Source organism: Zalophus californianus, chromosome 17, assembly GCF_009762305.2.
Source record: "Zalophus californianus isolate mZalCal1 chromosome 17, mZalCal1.pri.v2, whole genome shotgun sequence".
Taxonomy (NCBI): domain Eukaryota; kingdom Metazoa; phylum Chordata; class Mammalia; order Carnivora; family Otariidae; genus Zalophus; species Zalophus californianus.
The window spans coordinates 47,829,519-47,856,724 of record NC_045611.1 but is presented as its reverse complement, the minus strand read 5'-3'; the positions used below and the strand labels follow the sequence as shown (position 1 = coordinate 47,856,724).

The window sequence follows — 27,206 nt, the reverse complement described above, 5'->3', positions numbered from 1 at the left end:
AAGGTGGAGAAGAAACACCTCCCTCTCCAATGCCTGCCAACAAGAGGCGGTTTACTCTGGGCCTCTGTTCTTAGCCCCAGGTTTCTGTCTCAAAGAAGGCATGGCACTCGTCAACAGGGATGCAAAGCAAGACTAGACCCACATGTTCTGCTGACTGAGGCGGGGCTGAGGCAGGGCTGGCAACGCTGTCACATGCAGTCCTGCTTCTGATTACTGCCTGGCCTGGCGCTGGGCTGTTAGAGCCCGCAGTCTTGACTCTGGGGGTGGTTTGGGGCCCTCACACAGGGCCCTGCAGAGGCCCTCTCGAGGCCTCCAGGTCAGCTCCCGCTCCTGCCCTGTACCGTCTTGAAGCTCTGTGGTGGGCCAGGGCAGGCAGCACCTCATTCCAGAGGCTTTCCCCAGGTAAGAAAAGGACCCCAAAGAGAAGTTGAAGTGATGTGGCCTCCTACTTCTCTGTTCCCCTTTCTCTTCAGCCTTTCACCAGCCAGGCGAAGTGAGCCATGTCCCTCTTTGATGAAAACATGTCCATGGTTCACTACTGCCCTCGAGACAAAGTCTCAACTCCTTTTATCATCGTCCATGTCCTGGCCAGGCACCCCACCTCCGGAAAGCTTTCCTAATTTTCCACCAGGGCCCCCACCATTTTTGTCTGTGACTTTCTAGGAAGTCAGCAGAGGCCTGTTCTACCAGTAAACCGAATGCAAACTTCAAACAGGTTCCTTTTCCAGATGAGGTCTCAGCTTCCCCTCTGGTTCATTTTTTTCCTGCCCTCCTCAGATGTCCCACAGCTTAACACCCCCATGATCTCAAGAGGACTCAAGTCATCACGAAATGTAAGTCCGGGCCCCTACACACCTGAGAGCTTGTGCTCAAGGAGACACATCCTGGGAGAGGGGCTGGGATCCTGGCCAAAGGCAGAATCCTGCCGCACACAGCCTCTTTCTCCTTCCCTCTCAAGGATGAGCATTTCTTTTTTTTTTTTTTTTTTAAAGATTTTACTTACTTATTTGAGAGAGAGAATGAGAGAGAGAGAGAGCATGAGAGGGGAGAGGCTCAGAGGGAGAAGCAGACTTCTCGCTGCGCAGGGAGCCCGATGCGGGACTCCATCCAGGGACTCCAGGATCATGACCTGAGCCGAAGGCAGTCGCTTAACGACTGAGCCACCCAGGCGCCCAAGGATGAGCATTTCTGAGGCCAACCTACACAGGAGAGCCAGGAAAGCCAAAGACAGGGAGGTCTGACCACTCAGGAAAAATCCGAGGAAAAAGGGAGAAGACAGCCCTGAGCTGAGACCCCGGGACTGCAGGAACTTTGCGTGCTGTACTGTGTCTGCTTTGGGAGTTCTCTCTAGTTCAGGAGACAGCTATGCATCAACTTACCCCTTATCACTGTCGAAGGTGGTGGAGTGGAAAGTGCCAGCATCTTGCCAGGGGTCTGCTCTGAACCTTACATCCTACCTCCAGGGTTTTCTGGAACCTACTTTTGGGGCTTAAGTCAAAACGGGTGAAACCACTGGCTTTAGACCTCTTCCCAGGCCTGACCAACCTATAGCTTCAGGCCCCAAGTCAATCCTCCAGTCTGTGGTGAATCCGAGAACCCTCCTCCCCCTCCTTCGGAGTTTAGGTTATTTTGCTTCCTTGTTGGCTCAGGTCACTCGACCTGACCAGCAGGTCCTCCACCAGGAGGCCAGCAGCCCTGAAGAGCACAGGCGTACCCGGTACAGCCCTGGACCCTGTCCCTGAATAAAGCCAGCAGAGGACGAGAAGGCCAATGGTGAGTCTTTACAGAGCTCAGCTGTTCTGTGCCTGGCTGAGAGGCTGGGGGCCTGACGTCCAGGGAAAGCCCACTTTGAAATGTTGAACACAGATGTTAAGACCATTTACCCCTGGGGCGCCTGGGTGGCTCAGATCGTTAAGCGTCTGCCTTCGGCTCAGGTCATGATCCCAGGGTCCTGGGATCGAGCCCCGCATTGGGCTCCCTGCTCGGCGGGAAGCCTGCTTCTCCCTCTCCCACTCTCCCTGCTTGTGCTCCCTCTCTTGCTGTGTCTCTGTCAAATAAATAAAATCTTAAAAAAAAAAAAACAAACCATCTACCCCTAGGACTATAATCCTTTTCCACTGGGCCACATATTTGAAATGGGTTTCACAGATGATTTAACCAGCAAGCTGGGGGGGGGGGGGGGGGGCAAGGAGGCAGGGAATACTTCTTGGTATCCAAACAAGGAATCCTCAGGGTGTTAAAACACCATTGCTCTCTATTTTTCAGGACCCGGAGTCCCACTGAGGCCAAGTTGGACTACAATTTCAAAATGCCCTGACAAGAACGGGGCAAAGTGAGGCTTGTTCAAAAAACAAAGTCTTGGGCGCCTGGGCGGCTCAGTTGGTTATGCGACTGCCTTCGGCTCAGGTCATGATCCTGGAGTCCCGGGATCGAGTCCCACATCGGGCTCCCTGCTCGGCGGGGAGTCTGCTTCTCCCTCTGACCCTCTTCCCTCTTGTGCTTTCTATCTCTCATTCTCTCTCTCAAATAAATAAATAAAATCTTTAAAAACAAAAACAAAAACAAAAACAAAAAAAAACCAAAGTCTTGGGCACCTGGGTGGCTCAGTTGGTTAAGCGACTGCCTTCGGCTCAGGTCATGATCCTGGAGTCCCGGGATCGAGTCCCACATCGGGCTCCCTGCTCAGCAGGGAGTCTGCTTCTCCCTCTGACCCTCTTCCCTCTCGAGCTCTCTATCTCTCGTTCTCTCTCTCTCAAATAAATAAATAAAATCTTTAAAAAAAAAAAAAAAACAAAGTCTTTGGGATGCCTGGCTGGCTCAGTTGTTAGAGCACACGACTCTTGATCATGGGGTTATAAGTATGAGCCCCACGTTGGGTAAAGAAGTTAATAATAGAATCTTTATTTTTAATTTTTTTAAAGATTTTATTTACTGGAGAGAGAGAGAGAGCATGAGTGGGAGCGGCAGAGGGAGAGGGAGAAGCAGGCAGGTCCCAGCTGAGCAGGGAGCCCGATGTGGGGCTCGATCCCAGAACCCTGGGATCATGACCTGAGCTGAAGGCAGACGCTTAATCGGCTGAGCCACCCAGGCGCCCCAAGAATAAAATCTTAAACATCTTAAAAATCTTTAAAAAAAAAAAAAAGAAAGAAAGAAAGAAAGAAAAAGAACAAAGTCTTTTAAAGGGAGAGAAGGCTGGCTGTATGTATCATGAATGGGGCTGAGCTGGGGCAGTAACCCTGGGTGGCTCTAGGACTATCCTGTGCTCAACTGTGTGGTGTTTTTTTATTTTTTTCCATTAGCCCAATAAGTTATTTTTATCAAACTTTAGTATTATGGGACCATGTCCTATGTTCTTTACAAATGTGGGTCTTCAGGGCTCAATCCTATGATTGCAGCATTGCTCAGTGGATGAAAGTACACCTTTTCAGGTCCACTTTCCAGAAAAGCAACACCCAGAGCGAATCTCACATCTCTAGCATCACATAAGGATGCCAAAAGCGTGGCACAGCCTTGGCCAACTTTTAGTTTTTGTAGCATGCTGTTTCACCAGCAAACCAAAGATTTCCACTCTCAACACTTAACTGCTTGTAAAGATCCTTTAATTTGTCTATCATAAAGAACTATCATCACCTAACAGCTTTTTTTCTTTTTGTCTTTAAGGACTAATTTCTTCTTGGGGCACTTGGGTGGCTCAGTTCGTTAAGTGTTCAACTTATCGGCTCAGGTCATGATCTCAGGCTTGTGAGATTAATCCCCACATTGCAATGTGCTTGGAGCTCAGAGGGGAATTGGCTTCTCTCTCTTCCCCCTGCCCCTCCCCCAATTCGTGTGCCCACCCTTCTATAAGAAATTAAAATCTTTAAAAAAATTATTTAAGAAAAAACCTAGTTTCCTATTATGTGCTCTTTTCAAATGTTGGCTATGAGGCCTCATTTCTTCCACTATAGACAGCAGCTTACCGGTTTATTATGAATAGGATGTAACTCGGGAATAGCCACATGGAAGAGATGCTTGGGGCAAGATACAGGGAAGGGGTGCAGAGAGCGGGGGGACCACTCTTCCCAAATCTCCACCATCCACCAGCCTGGGAGCTCCTGCTCAATTGTTTTAAGATGCTCACTCCAATGCAAAGCCAACCTGGTTCCCTGGAGTTTCCAACCACCTTTCTGACAAGGCTGCCACCACCACCAGCTCCACCCTTATCAGGAACTCTGAACTCATGGGAACCAAGTACCCAGGGCTACATGTATGGAAGGTACCCCAGTAAGGCTGCCAGGGCGGGGGCACTGCTCAGGTTACACATTTGCACTCACAGATTTTTAAGAAAGCACAAGTGCAAGGCTAAGGGGAGCAGAGGCTTATTCACAGGTCCCCAAATACAGTATCTGCTACTTGAGAAAGCCTTCGGGACAATGTCAAGAATGATGTCTCATAGGCAGTAAACATGAGGAACTCGTTATTCTGAGACAGGACTCCTTCCCTTAACCATGTTTGGGTCACTCATCCTTTGAGAATGCTGAAAGCCATGGACGATTTTCCTATCCTAACTCGAAACTGTCTAGTTGTTTGTTTGTTTGTTTTCAAAGGACATATCTGTGCCTGTATACAAAATTCTGGTTTAATTTCAAAGGTTCTCAGACGACCTGATGCTAACAGCCTTCCTCTTAACTAGTAGACAATACGTGACTTAGATACGTACCCGACAGTCATAAAAACATGCTAACAGAAGCTGGGATGTACCTATTTTGTAGAGTAATTAACAACAATCTCCAGCTACTATGGGCCAGACCGTGTTTCGTGGGCACCATTATGAGCTCTCTTTTACAGACCAGGAGACTGAGATTTGGGGGATGAAGTCAGCTGCCCACAGGCACGCAGCTAGGAAGGGGCAGAGCTCGGATTCAAGCCCAGGTTTGTCCAGCTCAGAAGTCCATGTCCCTTCCATTTCACTAAACAGCTCTCACGTGATGATGTTCTTCTGGGCTGCTGAGAGCCTGAGTTATGTCTGGTTCATGGCCCCAGAGCCCACCCACAGACTGGCCTCAGAGACCGAGGCTAAGAGTCTGGGACTGTGTCATCATGTAGGGCTGACTCCCTGATCAGCACTGCAGTCTGAGTATTACGGGGAAACAATAAAAGGACCAGGCATCTAAAAGGCCCCTTCCATTTCCTGGGGCATGAAGGTTTCCAGTTTAAGTACCTGATCTAGGATATAGTTGCGTTTCTTGCGGGCAGCGATCTGGATGAGGCGGTTGAGGCACTGGGTGGCCTGCTGGATCAGGACGTCCCAGCGGCCAGCATAGTTCCGCTGCCGGCGCAGGCCCATCACCTGTGGGCAGAGGGAGAAGGAGTGGGTGGTCCTGGCTGCAGGCAGCACTCTGGTGGACGAAGCGGGTGGATATGGAGGGACCAGGGACCATCCTTACCCGCATTTTATCCATGATGGCATTGGTACCCAGAATATTGTACTTCTTGGAGGGGTTGGAGGCTGCGTGTTTGATGGCCCACGTGGTCTTACCGGCAGCGGGCAGGCCCACCATCATCAGAATCTACAAAAATGGGACAAAGAGGGACACTGAAGCAGTAGCAGTGGGTGGCATGGCGGTCTGGCACTGCCCTCACTCACTGGTGACCTCAAGGGTAACTCAACTTCATGGCTGCCTCTGGAAAACAGTAGCAATAACAGCATCTACCTCACAGTGTTGCTGTTGGGATTCAAAGACACAAAGGGTGTCAGACTCTTAAGAGAGGGCCTCGAATGGGGTGAGCACGAAATCAGGTGCTGTTATCATGAATATTACATTTCTGTTCAGGATCAAGCAGCTTCTGACAGGGAAAAGCCCAGAGAGGGTCATGCACTGGGAACAGTACACACAGCGGCCACGAGAAGTGGTACAACCTTCCTGGAGTCCAAAAAGGGGAGAGACTATACGCATGAGGACAAGCATGGTATTTATTTAGTACATTTAGAATTTGGTGAACACTAGATACAACCTAAAGGCCCACCAAGAGGGGAACAATCCGTTTGTAAGGCCATTAAAAGTGAGTTTAAAAAGAGGGTTTCATGTAGTGGGATAAAGCTCACAAAATACTGTTGAGTGAAAAGGGCAGATATCAAAATGCTTATACTTTACAATCTCAATTATAAGTGCGTGTGTACAAAACAGGCACCTAGCACAGCAAAAAAGACAGCATAAACTTGAAAACTTCATCAGTGAACTTATTTGCAGACAGTGGAATTATGGGAAATTAATCTTCACGTTTAGTTTAGTTTTTTAGAAATAAACATAAAATCACCTGTGTATCTTAAAAAATATTATTTTGAGAGCAAAGCTCACTAGTACAGCTTCTGCAGCCAAATAACCCCCAAGATCTGTTGTCATTTTTGTCCTTAGACAGCCTTGGCCCCCGTGAAGCAGCAGTGTGGAAGAAGCCACAGGACAACTTCCTTCGGGAACCTTTCCAAGATTTAGGTCTCTCACCTCAGCCCCTCCCTCTTCAGCCCGAGCCACACCCACTGCCCTCCCCTCTCTCTCCCAGCCCTGGGAAGCCCGGAGGAAGAGGCTGTGCTGCTCTCACCACCCAGCTGCAGTGTCTCCCCTCTGCCTTGGCAGCGACATGGCTCTGGAGAGGTGGCCTCCAATTCGGTCTTCGAGGCCCACTCACCTCACACTCTGCTTTGCTCTTTGGTCCGACAGTGCCCCGGATCCGCTCACTCAGGGGAAGGTGCTGGATAAAGGTGAAGCCTGGGAGGACGGAACAGTAGGGCTCTGCCCGCTGCCCGAAGTTGAACTCCACTGCACAATTCTTCACCAGGACATGAGGGTAGAGGGCCTGACCCCCCAAGGCTTCCTTCTGGATTCGGAAGGCAATGCCCATCCACTTCCCATTCTTGGTGAAGGAAAGTTCCACATCATTTCCACATTCAAAGTCCTAGGAGAAAAAGCCAAAGGAAGATAACTGCCAACACTCAGCGTCAGGCATCGGGAGCCAAAGCTGGGAGGAAGCAGATGCAGGGAGTGGAAAGACAGCCTCCCTCCCCCAGCAGATACATGAGGCGGCACCAGGGAACAGCTGAGAAGGTACGGCCAAAGCCCTCCTTGCCCCCAAACCCCAAAGCTGGGGGATGTGACACGTTGTCATTTTAGGAAGCTCCAAGTCTTGTGCCTAGCCTGGGACAAATGTGAAGGAAAAGGCGATTCTGTGTGTCCTCAAGCCTAGCCAGGGCAGTCTGCGAAGAGAACAGATGGAAAGAAAGCCACAGCAGGGCCTTCTGAGTCAAGTCCAGCTCTACAAATGCTTTCATTTGTTTGTTCAACACATGTTCTGCAGCTCCTGCTCTTCCTGGTGCATAGGCCTATCGGTGATCCGGGCCTAACAGGGCTCGGGGCCTGGTGGGGAATCAGACAAGGACACTATCCTAATTTGTAAGAGCACCTACCCAGGATCAGATTCTCCGAGGAGGGGACCTGTAAGCCAAGTCCTGAATAATACATGGAAGTGAGCCAAGTCTGCGGTGGGAGGAGACAGTCCTACAGAGAAGTGTTGTTTGTGTATAAATCCAATAGTGAGAGAACAAAGGGTCAGCCTGGCTGAAGCAGAAAAGATGAGGGAGGAGTAACTTCAGGTGCAGCGGGTGAGTCAGGCGTATTTGTTCATTCAACAACCATTGAGTTCTTACGGAGCAGCTGGAGCTTAGTGGTTAAGACTGGGAAGGCAGACTGCTTCAGCTCTGCTATTTACTGTGTGACCTTGGGGTTCCATCTACAGTTTCCTTATCAAACAAGGGGGGCCATGACAAGATTCTATGTTGCAAAGAGGACTAAGTGGGTTAGTGGGACCGATGAGTCCGAGATGCCAGGCACTGTGGGGAGACATGGTCCCTGACCTCAGCGTTGTGAGAGGCTCTCTGTCACCTCAGGAGTTTGGACTCCACGCTGATGGCAGAGCAGAGCCCCTGACTTGTTTCAAGCAGGGGAGTGGCCTGGTCAAAGCCGTTTCAGGAAGATCACTCTGGGTGCAGGGTAAAGGTTTACATTTAAGGGAGACTCAAAACTTGGGATCAGATGGCAGCTGAAGCAAAGCACGAGGTCAGGTTCCTGGTATAAAAGTACAAGACCTGGTATTCTTTCCCTCTTGAATGGGGAGACCACCTTGGAACTTATCCTTTAAGAAGGAGCGAGCGCCCCTTTTCCTAAATGGCTTCCTCACCACAGTTCTCAGTGCTCACAGGACACAGCTCTATACGGTCCTTATCTGTTCATCTCTAGGTGCCCACAGAGGTCAAGATCACGCAGGGCAGACACACAAACATCTGCCAGGGTGAATCCTGCCCATTCCCTGCAGCGGGATCCCCACCGTATCTTTCCACCTGAGCAAAGTGGCCCAGGTCACCTTTGCTCCACATGGAGATGAGCATCCCAAGGGTCAGTCTTCCTCATGGCCACCAGCTTCACTCAGGGAACTTCCCACATCGTACAAAAACCAGCACCCTCAACTGACAAATCCACCACCCATGGGGCCATCTGTCCAAGAGGCAAGTGTGGCCCTATCACTCCTGCTAAAACACCCTGGTGCCGGTCCAGGGCCTCAAACCTCAAAGTCATCATGCCCGGTGCTACTCAGAGCCCGCTGGTTTTACGGCCTCATCGCTCACACCTCCTCAGTCGTCCCTAAGGCTCCAAGTACAACACTCTTTATGGTCTGCGGAAATGGGTTCTACTGTTCTCGCTTCCCGGCAGCCACTGTATCCTCTGTTTTGTGACTGTTGAGAACTCGAGATCTAACACAAACGGGCTCCCCCTGGCTTCCCTCAGGTCACTGGTTTCCACACCCCCTCTAACCCGTCACCCCAAGCCTTTTAAAAAGTTATGGCACCCTTTGAAAAAAGGAAACTGCGCATGGCATCTTAAAAAGAGAAGTAGAGGTGCCCCGGCTGAACGATCTAGTTGCAGCAGGAATCAAGGCCTATAGTTCCACACTGGCGCACGCTCACAGAGCCTCACGCCTGGATGGGACAGAGTTTGGGGGATGCTGCCATACACTGAGGTCATGTTAAACTGCCGCAGCCTCTCTGGAGTGCGGTCTTGGTGACAGCGATCGAAATTTAAAAATACACCTCTGACCCAGAAATCACACTTTCAGGAATAAACACTACAGGTGGATTCCCACAAGAATGCAAAGACAGATGTGCCAATCACTTAGCCCAGCACTGCCAACTGTGCTCCAATGGGGAAGTAGGAGACGCTATAGGACAGAGCAGATCCAAGTGTGGAAACACAAAAAGATCCCCAAGAGACTGTGGTACGTGGGAAAAGGACAAGGCGTCACCGCAGCATCGACTCCCCCAGCAGACAGCTTCCCAGGCCACCAACAGGAGACCGGCTAAATTAACACAGAATAAACTGATGCCTGCATCAAAATACGAGGCAGCCACCAAATAAAAAGGGGAGAAACTAACCAAATGTCCACTAACGGAGAACTGATGATATGAATATTGTAAGTACAGACAACGACTGCAGACCATGTGAAAGAACAAAATCTTTTAGGTAGCAACAGAAAAAATATCTCAGATAAATAATTAAGTAAAAACCAATGTGAAATGCTGTGCTACCTTTTGTGTAAGAGAAGAAAAATGACAATTATCTTTCTTGTATTTGGATAAAGAAATCCCGAGGACTGGGGGCTCCCGTGTGGGGAGGGCGTATGTGAACAATGTGTGGATGGGGAAGGTCTGCAGGAGACTACACTGTGTTATCTTCTGACATATCTCTCTTGGTATCTTTGGAAACCACATAAATTCATTAACTATTCAAAAATGTTTTTAACTGAGCTAGATCCATATTATCTGTGTGAAGGAAAGACAGCCAAGATCGTTAAACGGGGGAAAAATGCAAGGTATAGAGCAGTGTGTAGAGCATAAACATGGTGAATTTCTGGTTAAGAAAACATGTTTTTTATTAAAAAGATAATGAGGTCATGAAAGACAAATGAACACTGGGAATCTGTTTCACACTAAAGAGCCCTGACAAGAGAATGCAATCCGTGATCCTGGACTGGATCCTGGACCAGGAACAAAATTGCTCTAAAGGAAACTGCTGGGACAACTGACAAAATTTAAATGTGGACTGTGGAGGAGATAATAGCATTATATCAATGTTAAATTCGATAACTGTCCTGTGGTTAAGACAGCAGCTTTATTCTTAGGAAATGCAGACTGAAGACTAAAAACTAAAGACATGATGTAGGCACCCTACTCTCCAGTGGACCAGATAGGAATCAGACACAGATACTGTGTTTGAGAAATGGTGAAAGCAAATTGCAAATGTTAGAATCTGCGCAAGACTGAGATTTCTTAGGGCTTTTGACTTTGAAATCATCTTCCAGTGAGAGTGAAGGGGAAAAAAAAGAGTACACGGGTACAAACAAGAGGGAGGAGAACAAGACCAAGAGGAAGCACCCGGGCAGCCACCCTGCCTGAGGTCTCGTGACACACTTTACGTCTAAAGCTCCTACTGATAATGGCATGAGGTAGTATTTACTCAGCACTTACTATGCTTCTGGCATTGGTAGAAGTGTTCTAATGGACTGGCTTAATGGCCCTAGACCCAACTCCACGACTCTCATTGAGAGCATGCTGAAATACAGGGAGGGGGGCTGCCCAGGGCTGTGAGCGGACAAGCAGGAGCTGGGTCCAGGGAGTCTGGCCCCAGAGCTGCAGCCATGGCCCCGTGTACAGCACTGTCAAGCGTCAGTCACTGTTCTCAGGGACTCAAGTTGGACTGCAGGACTGCCACCCTCTATCTTGTTCTGTTTTGCATCCACCCCCACCCTTCTAGAAGACAGTGCACTGTAGGAAGCCTGGCTCAAGCCGTACAACGTGAAGGATGGGAGAGGTTTTGGGATGAGGGGATGCCACAGTGGGGCAAGCGCCAACAGCACTGCCTTTGTGAGCAGACAGGCTATTCCACAGCGAAGAGAAAAGAAATTCCCGGTGTATTTAGAAAATGTCCCTCTGGTATCTAGGACTGGAAGAAGGCTGCACGCACCTGACATCCCCAAACCTCTCCAAGGTGCCGTCTGACAGCTTCGCACGAAAGACCAAAGAGGGTAGAATGGCAGAATCCTGCCCAAAACAAGAGCCAACATTCCCTTCTGGGAAAGAGAGGCAAAGAGCTATGGCAAGAGCTGCTGGACAGGGAGGACCATGGACAGAGGTATTCTGAGAAAGAAGCCTGCAGGTCCAGCTGACAGGACCAACGTTTGGTTCCGCCAACTCCCACAGGCTGCTGGCACTCACCGCAAAGCAGCCAATCACGTCATTCTCTGCAAACTTGTCTCCATAGTTCTCAAACCGGCTGTTGGTGGACTTCTTCCCAGTGCCTCCGTAGCCGTAGGAGAAAGGCTCTTCGCCTGATGGAAGAAATAGGCAAAGGCCGGTTAAGCCCACCATGATCCCAGCAGCCTTTATGGCTGCCACATACTTTTAAAGAAAAAAAAATTAGTTTCTTTACTCGTTTTACTAATCAGATGCTTTGGGGGCGGGGGGAGGAGGTGAGGAAGGTCCTGCTGAAAGGAAGCCCCTCATTATGCAGAATTCTGGGGGGCTTGGTGGGTTTAGGTGTGAAGTCTGGGGATGGGAGCCGACCTGAACCACTGCACAAACAGAGGGAGAATCTGGAATGAGAGGGAGAAGGGGAGAGAGGAGCTAGGAAGAAGGCGGGCTGCATGCAGAGGCGCAACCTTCCTCGTGACACTCAACATACAGTCGAGTCTACTAATGACACCCACTTTTGGTGCCAGTGGGTTCTGGGCAGAAATCAGGCAAGGGCCTGGATTTTGCTTCTGGAGACTGTGAGGTTTACACGCTAAGGAAGGCACTGGATTTGCTCAGGCTACAGAACTGGGGGCTGAAGCAATGGGAGAAGGAGTGAGATCGTGAGGGCCCTGCCTGACACCTGGGGTGTATGGAGATCCTTGGCCAGGAACCCAAGGAGCATCCTGCCAGAAAAGCAGGCGCTGACAGGCATGAATTCCAGGCCCAATGGTTCTACATACCAGCTGCTGGCCCCGGACATCTGACCGCTCTGGGCTTTGAACCTTTACCTGTATCAACTACCCACCATTTACACCCAAAAACTCAGACAGAGAGAAATCGAGAGGACACAGGCATCTGAAATAAAAAATGTGAATATCTATCTAAATGGAACTGTACACTCCCGACTTAACATTTCTACTTTTAAGGGTCAGTCTTAAGTGAACAGTCAGATCATTACACACAAGGATAGCTTAAGAGTTTAACTGCAAAAAATTGCAATCAACTTACATGATCCACAAAACCTTATTTGTAAGTGACACTATTACAAAAAGGGAAATTGTGCAGTGGTCAAACAGCTCTACTTATTTACAAAAATATGCCCAGCATCTATTAAGAAGGAAAAAAAAACCAGGCTATAAGACAGTACCATAGTGTGACCCAGTTTGAGATATACAAAGAACAAAAGAACTGCCCAGAAGACTGTAGATAAAAATGTTAACACTGGTTATCTCGCAGGTTTGGGAGGATTTTCATTTCCCCCTCTCCCTATGGCCTAAACTGTACACACGAGTACACGTTTTCATAATCAGATGTTTACATGACCAAAGCAAAAGGTCTCCGCATGGGTCATCGAAATCAGTCACTTGGGGCCGGATGTCACTTGAGGCCCCTTGAACATTCAAACCCTCTCAATGGGCAGCCCCTGCCTCTCTCTGCCTACCAGCTCCCTGCTCCCTGCTTCCCCTTCTACTCTGGGTTTGGCTCTGGACAGAAAACCCCAGACAGAACTGAATGGGACTTGAGGAACTTATTTTCAGCATGGTTTGAGGACAGAAGACAACTGATCTTTTTAAAGAAAGGGATCAGCCTTCTAAAGAGAACTGTGGACCCTCTCCTAAAAGATAATCAATTTCTCATAGAAAAGTTAAGATGACTGTGGTCCTTCCAGTTGAATCCTGTATACCTGAAGACAGGCAGGAGGTGTCCCACCCTGGGCTAGCTGTGTTCCGAGTCCCATGCTGGGAAGAGAAGTTTAGGAAGCTTGAGAATCCAGGGACAGAGGCAGCTACTCTAGTATCTGGACCGCTAGGCTGCCCTCCCCTTACCCAGCTGCGTGCTGCAGGAGTCCAGGGACCAGCCGATACGGACGACGTGCGGGTCGGGCTCTGTGGAAGGAAGGTGCTTCACGGAGATTTCCTCATTGATCTGAGGACAAAGAATAAGAGGGCTCAGAGCTGATGCTCGGAGGCTTGCAGGTTACAAGGCAATACAAGAGGGCAGCACGCAGGCATTAAAAATCAGCAGTGGCTCTTGTTGCTGGGGAAAAGGTGTTGAAGCCACTCAGAAGGGCCTGTGGCACTGAACCCAGGGACTCTGAGGGGCTCAGGAAGTACAGGGCCACAGAGACAGGCACTTCAAAATACAGTTGTTTTTTAAAAAAATATTTTATTTATTTTTTTGACAGAGAAAGAGAGCACAAGCAGGGGGAGCAGCAGGCAGAGGGAGAGGGAGAAGCAGGCTCCCCACTGAGCAGGGAGCCCGACATGGGGCTTGATCCCAGGACCCCGGGATCATGACCTGAGCTGAAGGCAGACACTTAACCGACTGAGCCACCCAGGCGCCCCATGAATATAGTTATTTTTCAATTTTAATATGCTGCAGGGGAAATGGGGACTTTCATACTTAGCGTAGAAGGATAAATTGGCACCATGTCTTTGGCAAGCAATTTAGCAACCTCTTATGAAAACTGCAAATGCATATGCTTTATAACCCAGCAATTCAACTTCCAGTTTACTCTACAGATGCACCCATAGGTGTACGCGGGACCACATGACACACGCACAGGATATTCAGTGTGACGCTGTTTATATTAAAAACAACTCCCTGGGCGCCAGGGTCCTGGGATCGAGCCCCACGTCGGGCTCCCTGCTCGGCGGAGAGCCTGCTTCTCCCTCTCCCTCTGTCTGCCGCTCTGCCTACTTGTGTTCTCTACCTCTGTTAAATAAATAAATAAAAATCTTAAAAAAAAAAACACACAACTCCCCCCCACCAAACCATCAGTAGGGCACTGCCAAAAATAAAATTAAAAAATAAGGCACTGCCACGTTACGGCACATCCACGCCACAGAATAGATGAAGCAGCCAGAGAGCGAAGCATGGCTGAGGTACAGGGACGGAACTTGTCATCCAAGACATGGTACTAAGTACAAAAAGCAGAAAGAATGACCCACGCCTTCTGACTTACCTTACAGGTTAGACTGCCTAACAACCCTACCTATCTGTATTAGTTGGTGGCTTCTATAAAGTTAACCTATTCTATTGACTTTTGGATGCACATTTCCACATTTCGATGTGTCCAAATCAGGGTAGATCTTACAACTGATGTAGTGAGAAAGCACTCTAGAAGTTTAACTGACAGGGTTTCTCTCTGAGTGGCACACAAAACAATTCGCAATTCAAAACCGACAGACTTAGTCAATCAGAAATGATAAACCTCGGTCAGCTTGCCCCTCTAAAAAACGGGGAGCGTAGTGCCTCTATCATGATGGTACAGTGGGGAGATTAACGGAGATGTCCATGTACAGAGCCCGGCACCATTATGTAGCGTGTGCAAACAGTACTGTAAATACTAGCGGTCATAAATAAGTTTGGATTTACAAGGGACATGCAAGAAATTGTTAACACGTGTTATTTCTGAAGAGTAGAATGGGGACTAGGAGGATCTGAGTCTAACTTCTGCTTTTTTTACCCTACACTCTTCTGTGCTATCTGAATTTTCGCTGAACACGAGAATGTGTCGTTTTCCTAAACATAACCTGACACGAACCATGGGGAGACAATGGTAGAGGACGGCCTGGTGGCTCTTTGCCCAGCTCTCCTTCTGGCCTCTCTTTAACTGGCAGGGTCCACTTCCATTCCTTCTAGCTCATTTTTCTTCCAAACAAATCCTTTTCCCAGTTCTACAAACATGTTATCCCTAGCGAGGTTGGCTGTATAATACCTGGGTCAAATCTCACTGAAGAAAAAAATAAAAAAAAAATAAAAAAATAAAAAATCCCACCAAGCAAAAATCACCCTGATGAGGCACTGTATGGTTGGCTTGCTTTCCCAATAGGGCGTTCAGCAATGATATGGTTCTCTAGAGTCCACCATGCTTTTTTTGCTTGGACACACACAGTCTATGCTCAATCTTTTTTACAGTCGTGGCTCTGACCCAAGTAGCTGATGAACGGCTCATGCCAAAGGATGGACCTGCTTTCTGTTCTTAAACCCTCAGTTGCTCCCACTCACCTTCATCTCGAAGCACACACGGCCCCTTCTGACTCCATAGCTGGCACGGGCTCCTGACCACAGGTAGGCAAAGCCCTCAATCGTGAGAGGGTAGCCACTACTCCGGTCTCGGGCCACCTTGAAGTGGAGATCGCAGTTATCTGTGGAGGAAAAAGCTGGAAGTTAGCTGATATTTTAAAGATCTGAGAGAGGGAAAGGCAAAGGTAAGTCCTCCAGGAGTGCTAACCAGGAGTACACAAGCAGACACATCGTGAGGGCAGGTTCCTGAGAAACCAGCACACCCGCTAGCCATTCTCCAGCTCGGCAGCAAGGCTCCAGACTACTGCAAACTCACCGGCACAGGACCAAAGCAGCCATCACACAAAGGAACTGGGCTCTCCACCTGGCTGGGGTCCAAGGATGGCGGTTGGAGGAACCCCCAGAAATTGTACACAAATACACTTTACGGGAAGGTACACGTTATAGGGAAAGGATCCGTATCTCATCATGTTCAAGGGACTTAGAATTTAAAGGCTAATCCCAGAGCCATAAACCCTAACCATTTCCCTGTGCTAAGTCTATCGGTTTGGGAGCCAGACTCCTGCTGCCAACAGGTGCACAAACATCTGACCCAGACCCACGCTCGCCACCAGGCACCACTGTCCAGGTGCACCGCAGGCTCCCACCTCCTCTGTGGGCGTTGGACTCTCCTGCTGGAGCTCCAACTCTTCCCACTCTTCAAGAAGCCCGTCAGGCCTCCAAGAAAGTCTTTCCTGACCACACCATCTTTTCTGTAAAGGCTGAGAGTTGTGGTCTGTACATTTGGCATTTGATCAGCCACCACTTCACTGACCACTGCCACCCAATACTTAAAAAAAGTTTAGCTTTACTCTGGGTATATGGGCTTTAAGATCCTGTGACAGAAGGGACTGTGTACGAGGTGTCTTTCTCTCTTCCAAAGTACAAAAAGTACAGTGTTCTCAGACACGATCTGGCTTCATTTAAAGTCAGGTTCCCAGGTTCTACCACTGAGATCCTGTCTGACGAGAGGCAGGACCTCTTATCACCACTACCCCTAGGGTTCAGATGCATAGTCAAGGGGAAGCCACTTATCCAGTGGAAAGAAACTGGAGGACAGAGGGCAGGGCGGACCAGTCTAATGCCTCCGAGGACAAGGTGGCATTAGTTTCACCAGGAACGTGAGCAGTAGATGGAAACTGGGGGACTGGTCGTCAAAGAGTTAAGTTTCCCCAGCCGCACTCAGGTTCCCTTCTTGGTTAGCTGACAACCCCCTGGGTGTTCAGGGTTTTCCAAATTGCCCTTGTACCCATTCTGAGGAGTGTTACTGAAAGTTCTCTGAGGTAGCAGGGCAGAATTATACCTCCCTGAAGAGAAGGTGAGAGAAGAAAAATGACCTGCCCAGGATCCCAGGTACAGCTGGGAGATCTTTGGCCTCCGAACCAGTACCGTTGCTCCAGAGCCTGGTTTCTCACATCCCAGTTTCCCAGAACTGACTGCAAAGTAGGATCAGATAGGCACCCCAAGGACTCACATGTGTCGATGGCAACAAGAGTGTCATCAAAGTCATCTTCATCCTCTTCAGCGGGAGGTTGAGGAGAGCGGCCCCTGTCAGGAAAAGGGGTTAAGTCCCATGAGAACAGTTAGATGAGCACAGAGGAAGGGAAATGAAGGTTCTCTTGGAATTTATAAGTGGCCTCCAGATTGCTTCCTGGATTTCAGTTTCTTCCCACAGAGGTTAGCAAAAGCACTCGGCCACCCTACACCCTTGCCATGAGAGCAATGACTGTTAACTCCTAAAGTGGGGACAGGGACTAGAGAGGGCACCCTCTGCTCAAGAGGGCCAGCAGAATCATTTAACTAGCTTGTTCCAAGATGACTCTCCTCTCACACCCCAAGATTCTGAGCCACGCCCTGTGCGTGTTGAGAGCTGCCTCCATACTGGCCTCTGTTACCGATGGGAAGATACAGTAGTTCAGCAGGGATTGGGCCAGAAAGGGGACTATACAAGGACTCAGATCACCCCAGTCATCACAATCTGTCCACATCTTCCTAAGACTCTATATCCGCAAGTGTTTGAAATGACCCATTTTTTCAGTCTCTTTCTGTCAAGTGTCCTAAATTATGAATGAGACTCATCTCCTACCAAAACACCAAAATGGGACTAATGTTAAAATACTGCTGGTTTCCACTTATAGGAATAAAGGAGAAATGTAGAAGAATGGGGCCCAATGCGCAGGGTCCCGTGTGCCCGGATCAAGTAGCCGAGGCCCATCTGGGAGGCTTCCCTCTGGTGAGTACCCCTCCAGCCCTGCCAGTCCAGGGCCAGCACAGAGCCCTGTACAAGGAAGGAGCGCATCACACAAGAAGTCTATCCTAGAAAACTTTCTCTGCCAACCTCAAATCGGAGCAAGTATTCCTCCTTTGCTCTCCACAGGCAGGCAACCTAGACCTCTGCTCTGCAGGAGGCACTGGGAGAAACTCCTAAGAAGTGGTTCCACATCGTACCTTTAGTCACAGCCAAAAGACCCAGGCCCTGTCTCAGAGTCACAAGCCATGAGAGGATGGAGTCCACCAAGTAGGAAATAAAATGTGTCAGACAACGAGTCTAGATGAGTAGAGAAGGAATGGTCATTCCTAGTTTGTGATCAGAAAACTCTTCACCCAGAAGCTGAAAGAGGGGAGGGTAGGATTGGGGCTGACCAGAGGGGTGGAGAGGCCTTGTCAGGAAAGGAAAATGACCAGGGTAGAGAGGCCACTCCCTCCTCTAATCTCCTGACACTCACACGCATCCGGCCTACTGGCCCCACTAGGTTGTGGCATACTGGTGTGTCTACCTCAGGCCCTACACTGGGACCAAAAGAGAGCAAAACCCACTGTCCAAATCATCCGTGTCCCCAGTGTCCAGCCCAAGGGCAAGCACCTTGTGAAAGGAGCATGAGTGTGACGACGAATAAACTAGGAGACAGAGGGAAGCGTGTGTTTGGGAGAAGAGTCAGGAAATAAATCTTTCCATCAAGGGATATTAAGCAGCCACGAAGAATAGGACACCGTGCAGGACAACAGGGCTGTGAGGCAAAGGACTGAAAAGGCAGGCTGGCACCTCACATGCGAAAAGCAAAGTTTTTGGACTTTATCCTGAAGGTAATGAGAAGGGAGGAGCTGAAGGAAGGAGCAAAAGTTTAGCAAAGCTGAATCTGGCAGTGAGTGCAGGGAGGGCTGAGCGAGTGAGTAAGGGCAGGGAGAGCCCTGCCCACTTCGTTAGTTCAAAGGTCTCAGCGGGCACCAGGCTACAGACACAGAAACCTACTGGGAAAGGGGGGGGACTATCGCCTCACACACCCACCTCCTATCCTCTCGGTGCTCGAAGTACCCCCGTCCCCGGTTTTCTTCATAAGGCCTCTTGCGACTCTGGAACTGCTGTCTGTCTGGCTTGAGTTGAGATGCTTCGGGCGGGAGGAAGCTGGCGGGTGCTTCTTGCTTCATCTCTGTCTTCACTTCTACTGTCAGGACAAATCCAGACAGTCAAGACACTTGGAAACTCCCTAGTTATCACTTTTCTGGTCCCTTTTACCTCAGGAGATATTGGCAGGGTCCTGACTACAGTGATGATGGGCTGGGCACAGGCAGCTTGCCGGGTTCAACGGAAGCCTGCCAAGGGAGCCAAGAAGGCCGTACTGGAGAACAGGGCCAGGGTAAAGGGGGGCTGGAGATGGCCAGCCAGGCCCATCAGCGCTGGCCGTTGATGAGGTGACAGATGTCAGTCAGATAACTCTCAGGCTTCACGGGGAGGGAGAGGGGACTTCAGTACTGAATAAAGGCAAGCTCTCCTAAAGGCCCACCCAAAGGTAGAATGGCTGCCTTTGGCTACTTTGCCAAAGGCCCCATGAAAGCTGGCAGCTACCTGGGCCCAGGCCAAGTAGAAGAGAACCCTAGAAAATTTCTAAGATCCCTTTAAACGGAGATCCCATGATCCGACATTCTCCAATTTCTCCTCCCAGAGAATCTCTCCAACTCAGTTCTTACAAAGCTTCTTTAGTCTGGCGGCTGGGGGGGTGGGGGGCGGGGCGGGGGGTGTCAAGTCAACAGGACATTGTGGTCCCACAGCTAACTCCACTGGCTTCAATCACTCTACCACAAAGCCCAGAATCACTGCAGAAGCAGGGGTGGGGGGTCTGCACTTAGGCCAGCCCATAGGTGTCATGGCCTTATTAAGTCACACCACAAGCAGAAAGTCAGGATGGGATAACATGCTGTAAACCACGGGAAAGGCCCAGTCTCAGGCAGACCTCAAGAATCAGAACCAAGAATCTAAGAACCTAATCAGGAGCAAACCGGAACCGGTATCTATGCCTGGTGCTGTGGATCACTCACATCTCCTCACTTCAGCACTCAACCCAAGACCCCCTCGCATCACTCCCTAGCTCTGGCACACACAGAAAAGGCTCCTGGGCCTCCAGGGCAGGGACTGCACTCACCCATCTGAAGAGAGCCTCCGTGGTCCCAGCACAGAGCTGCGCTCACAGGAGGCCCTGATAACTGTTGGTAACACACAGAAAATACTCTCCTTGGGCCAAATGATCCCACAAGTCTCACAGAGCCTGACACAAATCTGCAGTTTAACCTACATTAAAATTAAAATCCTGAGGATTTCACTTTGTGGATGAACCAAGAATGGAATTAGATACAATCAACTAGATTCACAAAGAAAGGGCACCAGGGCCACAACACAGTGAAAGGAACACAAGACTGGGAGGCAGTCCTGGCTCCGTCATTACTCAACAGTGGGACCTTGCTTTCCAAACTGTAGGACACAAAATGGTTGGGAATGCTCATTAACCAAGAGCAGTGGCCCAGGCACCGGTTTCCCAGGTTCTAACCCCAGCTCTGCCGTCAGACAAGCCACCTCCCCAGTCTGTAAAATGGGAGGTGAGAGCGGAGTTACATCTGGTGTTCCCAAACTGATGCTACAGGGAACTTTGTTCTACAAAGACATACTTGGGAAACCCTGGGTTTAAACAATATGACACAGGGTTTTTTCAGTCTAGGACTTCTCAGGGCCTCTAATGCTCTGAGTACAGTGATTCTCCCAGGAGTGGGATAGCACATGCTGCATTTCCCAGATATATTTTGGCCAAGGAACCCTTTCCTGGGAAGTCCCTAATGATAGCTCCTGGAACAATATTCTTCAGAACATGGGAACAACTGGACTAGATTTGGAAGGTCCTTGCTGGATTCTACATTCTAAGATTTTAAATAAGACTCAAGTATTGGCCTCTGAGTCTAAACTCTCCAGGGTATTGGTACTAACATCTGAAAACAGATACCATGAAGACTCCCCTCTCTCAACACCTGGGAGCAGGATTAAATTCTCTCCTTCAGAAGAACCTTGCCAGAGTGACAGTGCCCAAGAGGAAGACAGGCTTTAGGCAGAGGGCATGGGCCACGTACAGATTCTCTTTCCCTCAAAAGAGATGTACAACGTGCATGTTCCCACCTGGGCGATAGGCCTGCTGCTGCTCCATTTCCAGCGGTCTCCTCTCGTAGCCAGACTCGTTCTCTTGCTTGATGACCTGGCTCTCATAGAATTGGTTTTGCCTGGTAATATTGTCCATGACATCTTAAAACAAAAAATGGCCAGTTAGAAGGGTGCTTCTTGGGACCGGAGGTGGCTTTTTGGTGCTACACGATGTCATCCCCACTGGGAACAGTCTGCCAAAGGCTAAAAGGTATGATAACATCTTCAGATGGAAACCTATCTGGGCAGTCAGTGGACCCAGCTGCCTGAGGACATGCCCTCTTGTCCCTCAAATGGCTGGTGATGCATCTGTGACTGGGTTGTACAGAATCCCAACAAATAAAACCAACTGAGGTACAAGTGCTCTGGTTAAAGTGAGGAAATAGGAGGATCAGAGAAGGTATACCAGCTTGGCCTTACCCCCAAAGTCCCGACTCCAGGGCTGGGACAACCCTACAGACACCTGGGACTCCATGTAGCAGTTTAAAATACACCAGTCTGGCTGTCCTCTGACATGGTGTAATGCGTAGGGAGTTGGCTTTAGGGCACAAATCAGTCCTCTGCCTGGCCCAATTCACTCCCATCTGCACAGTCAACCCTCTTTACGAATCTCTTCCACCCCCCAATAGCTGCAAAGATAAAGGTATCCATGGGTGGGATAGCACATGCTCAGTTGGTTAAGCGCCTGCCTTCGGCTCAGGTCATGATCCCAGGGTCCTGGGATTGAGTCCCAAGCATTGGGCTCCTTGCTCAGCAGGGAGACTGCTTTGCTTCTCCCTCTGCCTGCCGCTCCCCCTGCTTGTGCTCTCTCTGTCAAATAAATAAATAAAATCTTAAAAAAAAAAAGAAAGAAAAAGAAAGAAAGAAAAGATAAAGGGTATCTAATGCAGTTGAAAGGGAAATGGGAGGTGGGGGGAGGGAGAAGGAAAGGAATTGTTAAGAAAACAGGAGTCCTAACAGTGGCCTTTAGACTCGTTAGGGAATAAGTCCTGAAATATTTGGAGCTAGGTGGGAAGGGTCCTGAGAAAATGTCTTATGAAATAAGACTAAGAATAGAAGCTTATTCTTATTAGAATAATATTAACTACCCATGGAGTGCATACCACACACCAGACCCTGGGATACAGCTAAGAGTAAGTTTGCCCCACTGAAGCCTTCAGGTTAGTGAAACAGACATACATTAAACAAATACTTAAACACAAAAAGCAAATTCTAATTGTGTTCACATCTATGAAGAAATTAAGACAGGGACCCAGAAAGTAACAGAGAAGCCTTGACTCAAAGGATACATAGGTGAGAGCTCAGTGATAAGAGGAAACATTTGTGGGGCTGGAATAACATGTGAAAGCTCAGAGATGAGACTAAAACCAGAGTAGCAAACTCAAGAAGACCCTTGCAGCCAGAGCCAGAGAGAAGTTTGGAAACCCAGGATGAGCAGCAAGCAGGCTTTCCAACCCAAGGGCAAACTCTGCTAGGTGCCTCTAGGGCCCTACTAGTGGCTATGCCAGGGCCGGCAGAACCACAGGGAAGGAGAGACTCTTCTGCCACTTGCTGACTGACTGGATCCTTTCTCAGAGGACAAATACATCTAGGCACAAACCAGGTGCAGCCCAAAGGGAGGAAAGTAACAGATCACGTGGTTTGCTACAGCCCTGTTTACCAGAGCTTGAAGGAAGGGTTGCAGCAGGGCATGAAGGGGGCTCAGAGGATTTTGTTGCAGGGGAAAAGGGAAGAAATAGAGTATCTCCTTAATTGGAACACAGGGAGGGCTTTTCAAACCATTCGGTTTCTTCTAGGCTCCAAGCACAGTGCTCTTCTTCCCACAAATATTCACATCTCTCTTCTCAAGAATTTCTCCTGTGCCCACAGAGGAAGCTGCACCCGGATAAGCCATGATTCTGGGGTCCTTCTCCACTCTAAAACATCCACCTCCTAATAACAGGCAGGCCCAGTGCTAAGCTCCCTACACATGTGACCTCATTCATAACAATCCTGGGGGGCACTATTATTATCCCTGTTGTGCACACAACGAAACCACCTGGAGGTACACTGACTTGCCCAAGTCACAGAGCCATCTTTAAAACAAAGTCCGTCTGAGTCTAACATGCCCTCTTCTGAGGCACCTCTGGCCACCGGGCATTCCTCTTAGGCATTCCTACCAGGGCCTCTCCTGCCCTAGACATGCACACTGGGCCACTCCTCCTCCGTTCACAGGTCTCTGCGAGGGGAAGTATTCTTCCCCACAAGGGCATGTGGGCCCTGGACAATCCCTAGGCTGCCCCCACGGCAAATCTATACTCCAGGACTTCCCACCTTTCATAAACGAGTCAGTAAGCACCCAATGCCAACTCAATTTCTTGTCTCTTCTCTCACCCCCTTGCTCTCCTCATTCTCTTAACCCCATGGCACCCTCTTTTCAGAGAAATACCACAAACGCTGGATGCCAGAGTCTTTTCTACTTACTCCTTAACTTCTCCAATCCTCACTCTGGCTAGAAAACCACACTTTTCTAACTCCAGATTTCCTCCCTTCCATACCAGGGCCTGCTCTCTTCAGACAATCATAGATCTACCCTATAACTTCTCGTTCTGAGTCATACCTTCTGGCTCTTGCAGCGGTTCCCTACTACACCCTTAGACCCCCAATCCCTGGGCACACAAGTAACTTTTTCTGGGGACCAAGGAGCCTTCTCGTGAAGGAGACACTCAGCCTCAAAAACACTTCCCTCACTCTATCCTGAGGCCCCTAGCCAAGTCAACAAGTTTTCTTTCTCTTTCCATTCTATACTCTCCCCTCTCCCATATTTACTAGCCACATATACACTCCTGTACTGGACACAAGGATCATCTGTCCCCCAGATCCTTCCTCAACTTCAAACTCCACCAATTTGCTATCTGCCCCACCCCACCCCCAGCTACCTCTGTTCTTCAAACACTCCATACTGTTAATCCAAGACCATTCAGCAGTAGCCACCGGATTACCTGTCCTCAGAACCTACCCAGCTCAAGACCTCTTGGTTCCCTGCCCAGGGAGACATCCTTCCCTCCCCTGCCTGCCTCCAGTGACCAGGGTTCCCTAAACCTCCTCTGGAAGTCAACCAGAAGGTCCCCAGATTTCCCAGCACCAAATGCCCAAGTTGGCCCTGCCTCAACGTTGGCCTTCCAGCCCTGGATCTGAGAGTCCCCCAGGCCAGCCTCGGACAGAGGTGGGTCCCTCACAGTCCAAACACATGGTAGTCTCCCACATTCCCTAAATGCTCACTAGCCACATACCAGAGCACCCAGTCCATCAGATCCTCCCCCTGGCCAGACACCAGCACCTCCATCTCACTAACCCATCCCAGTACCAAAGAGGAGAATTCCCTATACCCCACCCAGCAGCAAACTCCAAGATCCTCTATTCTCAAAACTCTCCCAGCTCTAAAAACACGGCTCCCGACGCCCAGCCCATACGCTGGGCTTAGCAGAGCTCTCAAGCCCACCCAGCTCCAAACCCTGAAACCGTCATTTCCAAGACCCTCCTCAGCCCGCGATTAGAAAACCTCTTGTTCTTCCGACACTTGGGCTCCAGAAACCACGGCTTCCGGTCTCCGAGCACTAGGCTCCGGAATCCTCTACACCCCCCGGACCTTCCTCATCCCCCAAACCCAGTGCCCCCACTCCAGTATCTCTCCTGCCCCGAATGCCAGGGTCCACCCTCCGGTCGTCCCGAGGCCCTCGGCCCTAGATCCTTTTCAGCGGCGGGTAGCGGGATCCCCCAATCCTCAGGCCATCTCCCCGACCTCAGGCGCCGGGCTCCGCGTCCCACAGCCCTTCCTCGGCCCGGACTCCGGGCTCCCCGACCCCCGCCCCGCGCACTCTCACAATGTCCGTCCGGCCCCGAGTAGCCGCCAGGCTCCGGGTGCGGTTGCAGCCCGGACGGCGGTGGCTGCGCGGTCCCCTCCAGCTCGGAGCCCCCCTCGGTCTCGACCTCCTCGTTGTTGTGCCCGGGTCGCCCCGGTTCGTCGTCGGCCTCGAGCTCCCGCTCGTCGTCGGGCTCCTCGGCCTCCAGCGCCGCCTGCAGCCTCTCAGCAAGCTCGGCCTTGAGGCCGCGAGTGTCCAGGCCGCGGCGCTGCAGCTCCTCGCGAAGTTCGTTCACCTTCAGACGGCGCACATCCATGGCCCGGGCCCCCGGGGCGGCCCCCGAGCCCGGCCCGGCCTCCCAGGGCTCTGTCCCCCTTAAACCTTTCCTGTCAGGAGGCGAAGGGGGAAGGGGGGGGGCCCGCTCCAATGGCGGCGGCGGCTCAAAATGGCCGCCGCCGCCGCCTCCCCCTCCTCCGTGGCCCCATGCGATGCAACACGGGTGCCAATTGGCCATCGCGTGAAGGCAACGGGCGCGGGCCGGGAGACTCAGCCAATCAGAGCGCAGCTTTCAAAAGAACGGCAATGAGAGGGCTCAGGAGCAGCCAGGGAGGAAGCGTTGGCCTACGTCGCTGCCGCCGCCGGGGCGGAGGGCGGGAAAAGGCGGGAGGCGGAGCACGCGGTGATTGGGTAGCACCCGCGCGCCCGCTCCCGTAGGGTCAAATGAAGAAAAAGGAGTAAAGACTTGGTCCAATCAGCGATGGGATCTCAGAATGAAATCCGTCCCGCCCCTCCAAAACACTCTCGGCCTTTCCTGCGCGGTCCTTTCATCAAACTGGGGTCTCCTGTAACACATACCCTGATTGGTCTAGATCTCCCGCCCCTAGAGGAGTCCAAGCGGTAAAACCACTAGAACCAATCAAATGGAGGGTCGGCCGACCAACTCCCCCTCCTCCTTTCACTGTTGCCTTTAAGAAACCGGAAAGATGAATTCGCGAAGGATCCGCCCCTTGCCGTTAGGGCGGTTTCAAAACAATCGGCCCACCAATCGCAATTATTGTTTTATCTCACTAAAGCTCGTACAGTGGGATCGCTTTAGGAAAAGCTAGCCAGATTGGCCGTTCTTCAGCGGCCTGCCTCACAAACGTCGCTGTGGAGGGAGGCCGACGAGATAAAGTAGATAAATTATCCTTAAACTGGAAGAAACTCAGTTGCCTTTATGAAAAAGAGTCTTTTGACTTAGGTTTGAATATAGAGGCTAAACTGACAACGGGAGAAAAGTTGTGAAGGAAATCGCACCCTCCTCCCTTTGATAGTTCATCTCAAGGGGCGCCTCTTTCCACGATCCTAGCTTTGCCGCCGTCTTTCTCTATGGTTGGTATCTTACGTGGAATGGGCGCTCTGCACGCGACCATAGAGCCTTCCCCTCCGGGAAGACCTCCAGAAGTTCGCGGGTCTCTACCCCAAATCCTCTAAACCGCTGTTCAGTAGTTCTGGCAGTTTGGCGTCTGTACTGACAAGTTAAAGCACACAAGGTTCGTAGTTCAGCCTCACGCTACAAATGCAAACGCCACAGAGTTTCGCAATGTCTACCAGTGCACCACCTGTCGCCTCTTAACTCAAAAGACACAAAACTTCTGTCAAAGATACACAGTCGGGATACATAGTGCAAACGCCCGCTGCCCACTGAGCCATACCGTAAGCCCACAAAAACCGCACACTACTTAAGACAAAAACACACACGACACAGATAAACAAATGGCCGTGAGTCAGATCAGATGCATCAATGAAGGGGACAAATACACCAAACGGCAGTGTCGATGTGGCCACTCAGGTCCGCAACAGACAGGCGGCATCAAATGAGAAAGACAAAGGACAGTTACGCTACACGCTGACACGGCCGCCTCGACACACAGCACCCACTCAGAAACGGGGCAGACACTCACGTGGGCCCGGAGGTTCCAGTCCAGACATCCCGCCCCTCGCCCACGTCCGACTTCCTCTCTCCTCCCAGCTTCCCACAAGGATTTGTTCTAAAAAAGTTTGTGGCCCGGATTGAACTGTCCTCGGTTTTCAGGAGCGCCACCGGGGGGCGTCCGGGCGCTGCCAAGGGTTTCTCCATGTGCTGCCGGATACACCCAGACACGCGGGCCCTCGATGGCGTGCAAAGCACTGTGGTTTGTCTTGGCAGGAGTCCCTTTGTGGGCCCGTGACGACTGGAGGTGTTCTGTGCCTGTGTTTCTATGTGAATCTGAACATTTGAGTCTGTGAGTACTTGTACTCTGTGTGTCTCTCTGTGTTTACCCTTCGTAATCTGTGTTACTCTAGTTTCTTCCTATTCCTGGTGAATATCTGCCTCTCAGATGTTTGTAAATATGTTTGTATCTATGTAATTTTTCGCGTCTGTTACTATATGTGTCTGAATTTCAGTGTCTCTCTTATTTGTGGCAAAGTGCCTGAGTATGTCCTCATGGGTCTGTTACTTTGGGGTTGGGGGGGAGAGTGTCTCTGACACTGAGTATCT

General features: G+C 50.3%; 1 protein-coding gene across 6 annotated transcripts in view; it reads right to left on the bottom strand.

Moving 5' to 3' along the window:
• The window catches only part of HNRNPUL1 (heterogeneous nuclear ribonucleoprotein U like 1), a 36,548-nt gene extending 9,870 nt beyond the window's left edge, over window positions 1-26,678 (bottom strand). Inside the window, exons 1-10 of one of the 6 annotated variants that reach the window (XM_027617612.2) lie at window positions 26,629-26,678; window positions 20,823-20,945; window positions 18,672-18,828; window positions 16,860-16,933; window positions 15,329-15,468; window positions 13,144-13,243; window positions 11,300-11,412; window positions 6,667-6,933; window positions 5,427-5,549; window positions 5,201-5,329 (exon numbers count right to left, since the gene is read on the bottom strand). In XM_027617612.2, the coding sequence (XP_027473413.1) occupies window positions 5,201-5,329; window positions 5,427-5,549; window positions 6,667-6,933; window positions 11,300-11,412; window positions 13,144-13,243; window positions 15,329-15,468; window positions 16,860-16,933; window positions 18,672-18,828; window positions 20,823-20,945; window positions 26,629-26,656 (1,254 nt within the window). In that variant the 5' untranslated portion in view covers window positions 26,657-26,678. Of the gene's footprint in view, window positions 1-5,200; window positions 5,330-5,426; window positions 5,550-6,666; window positions 6,934-11,299; window positions 11,413-13,143; window positions 13,244-15,328; window positions 15,469-16,859; window positions 16,934-18,671; window positions 18,829-20,822; window positions 20,946-24,706; window positions 25,152-26,628 lie in introns of those variants that run through there. The other 5 variants (XM_027617613.2, XM_027617610.2, XM_027617611.2 and 2 more) reach the window with 5 other exon arrangements.
• Window positions 26,679-27,206: the final 528 nt, after the last annotated feature.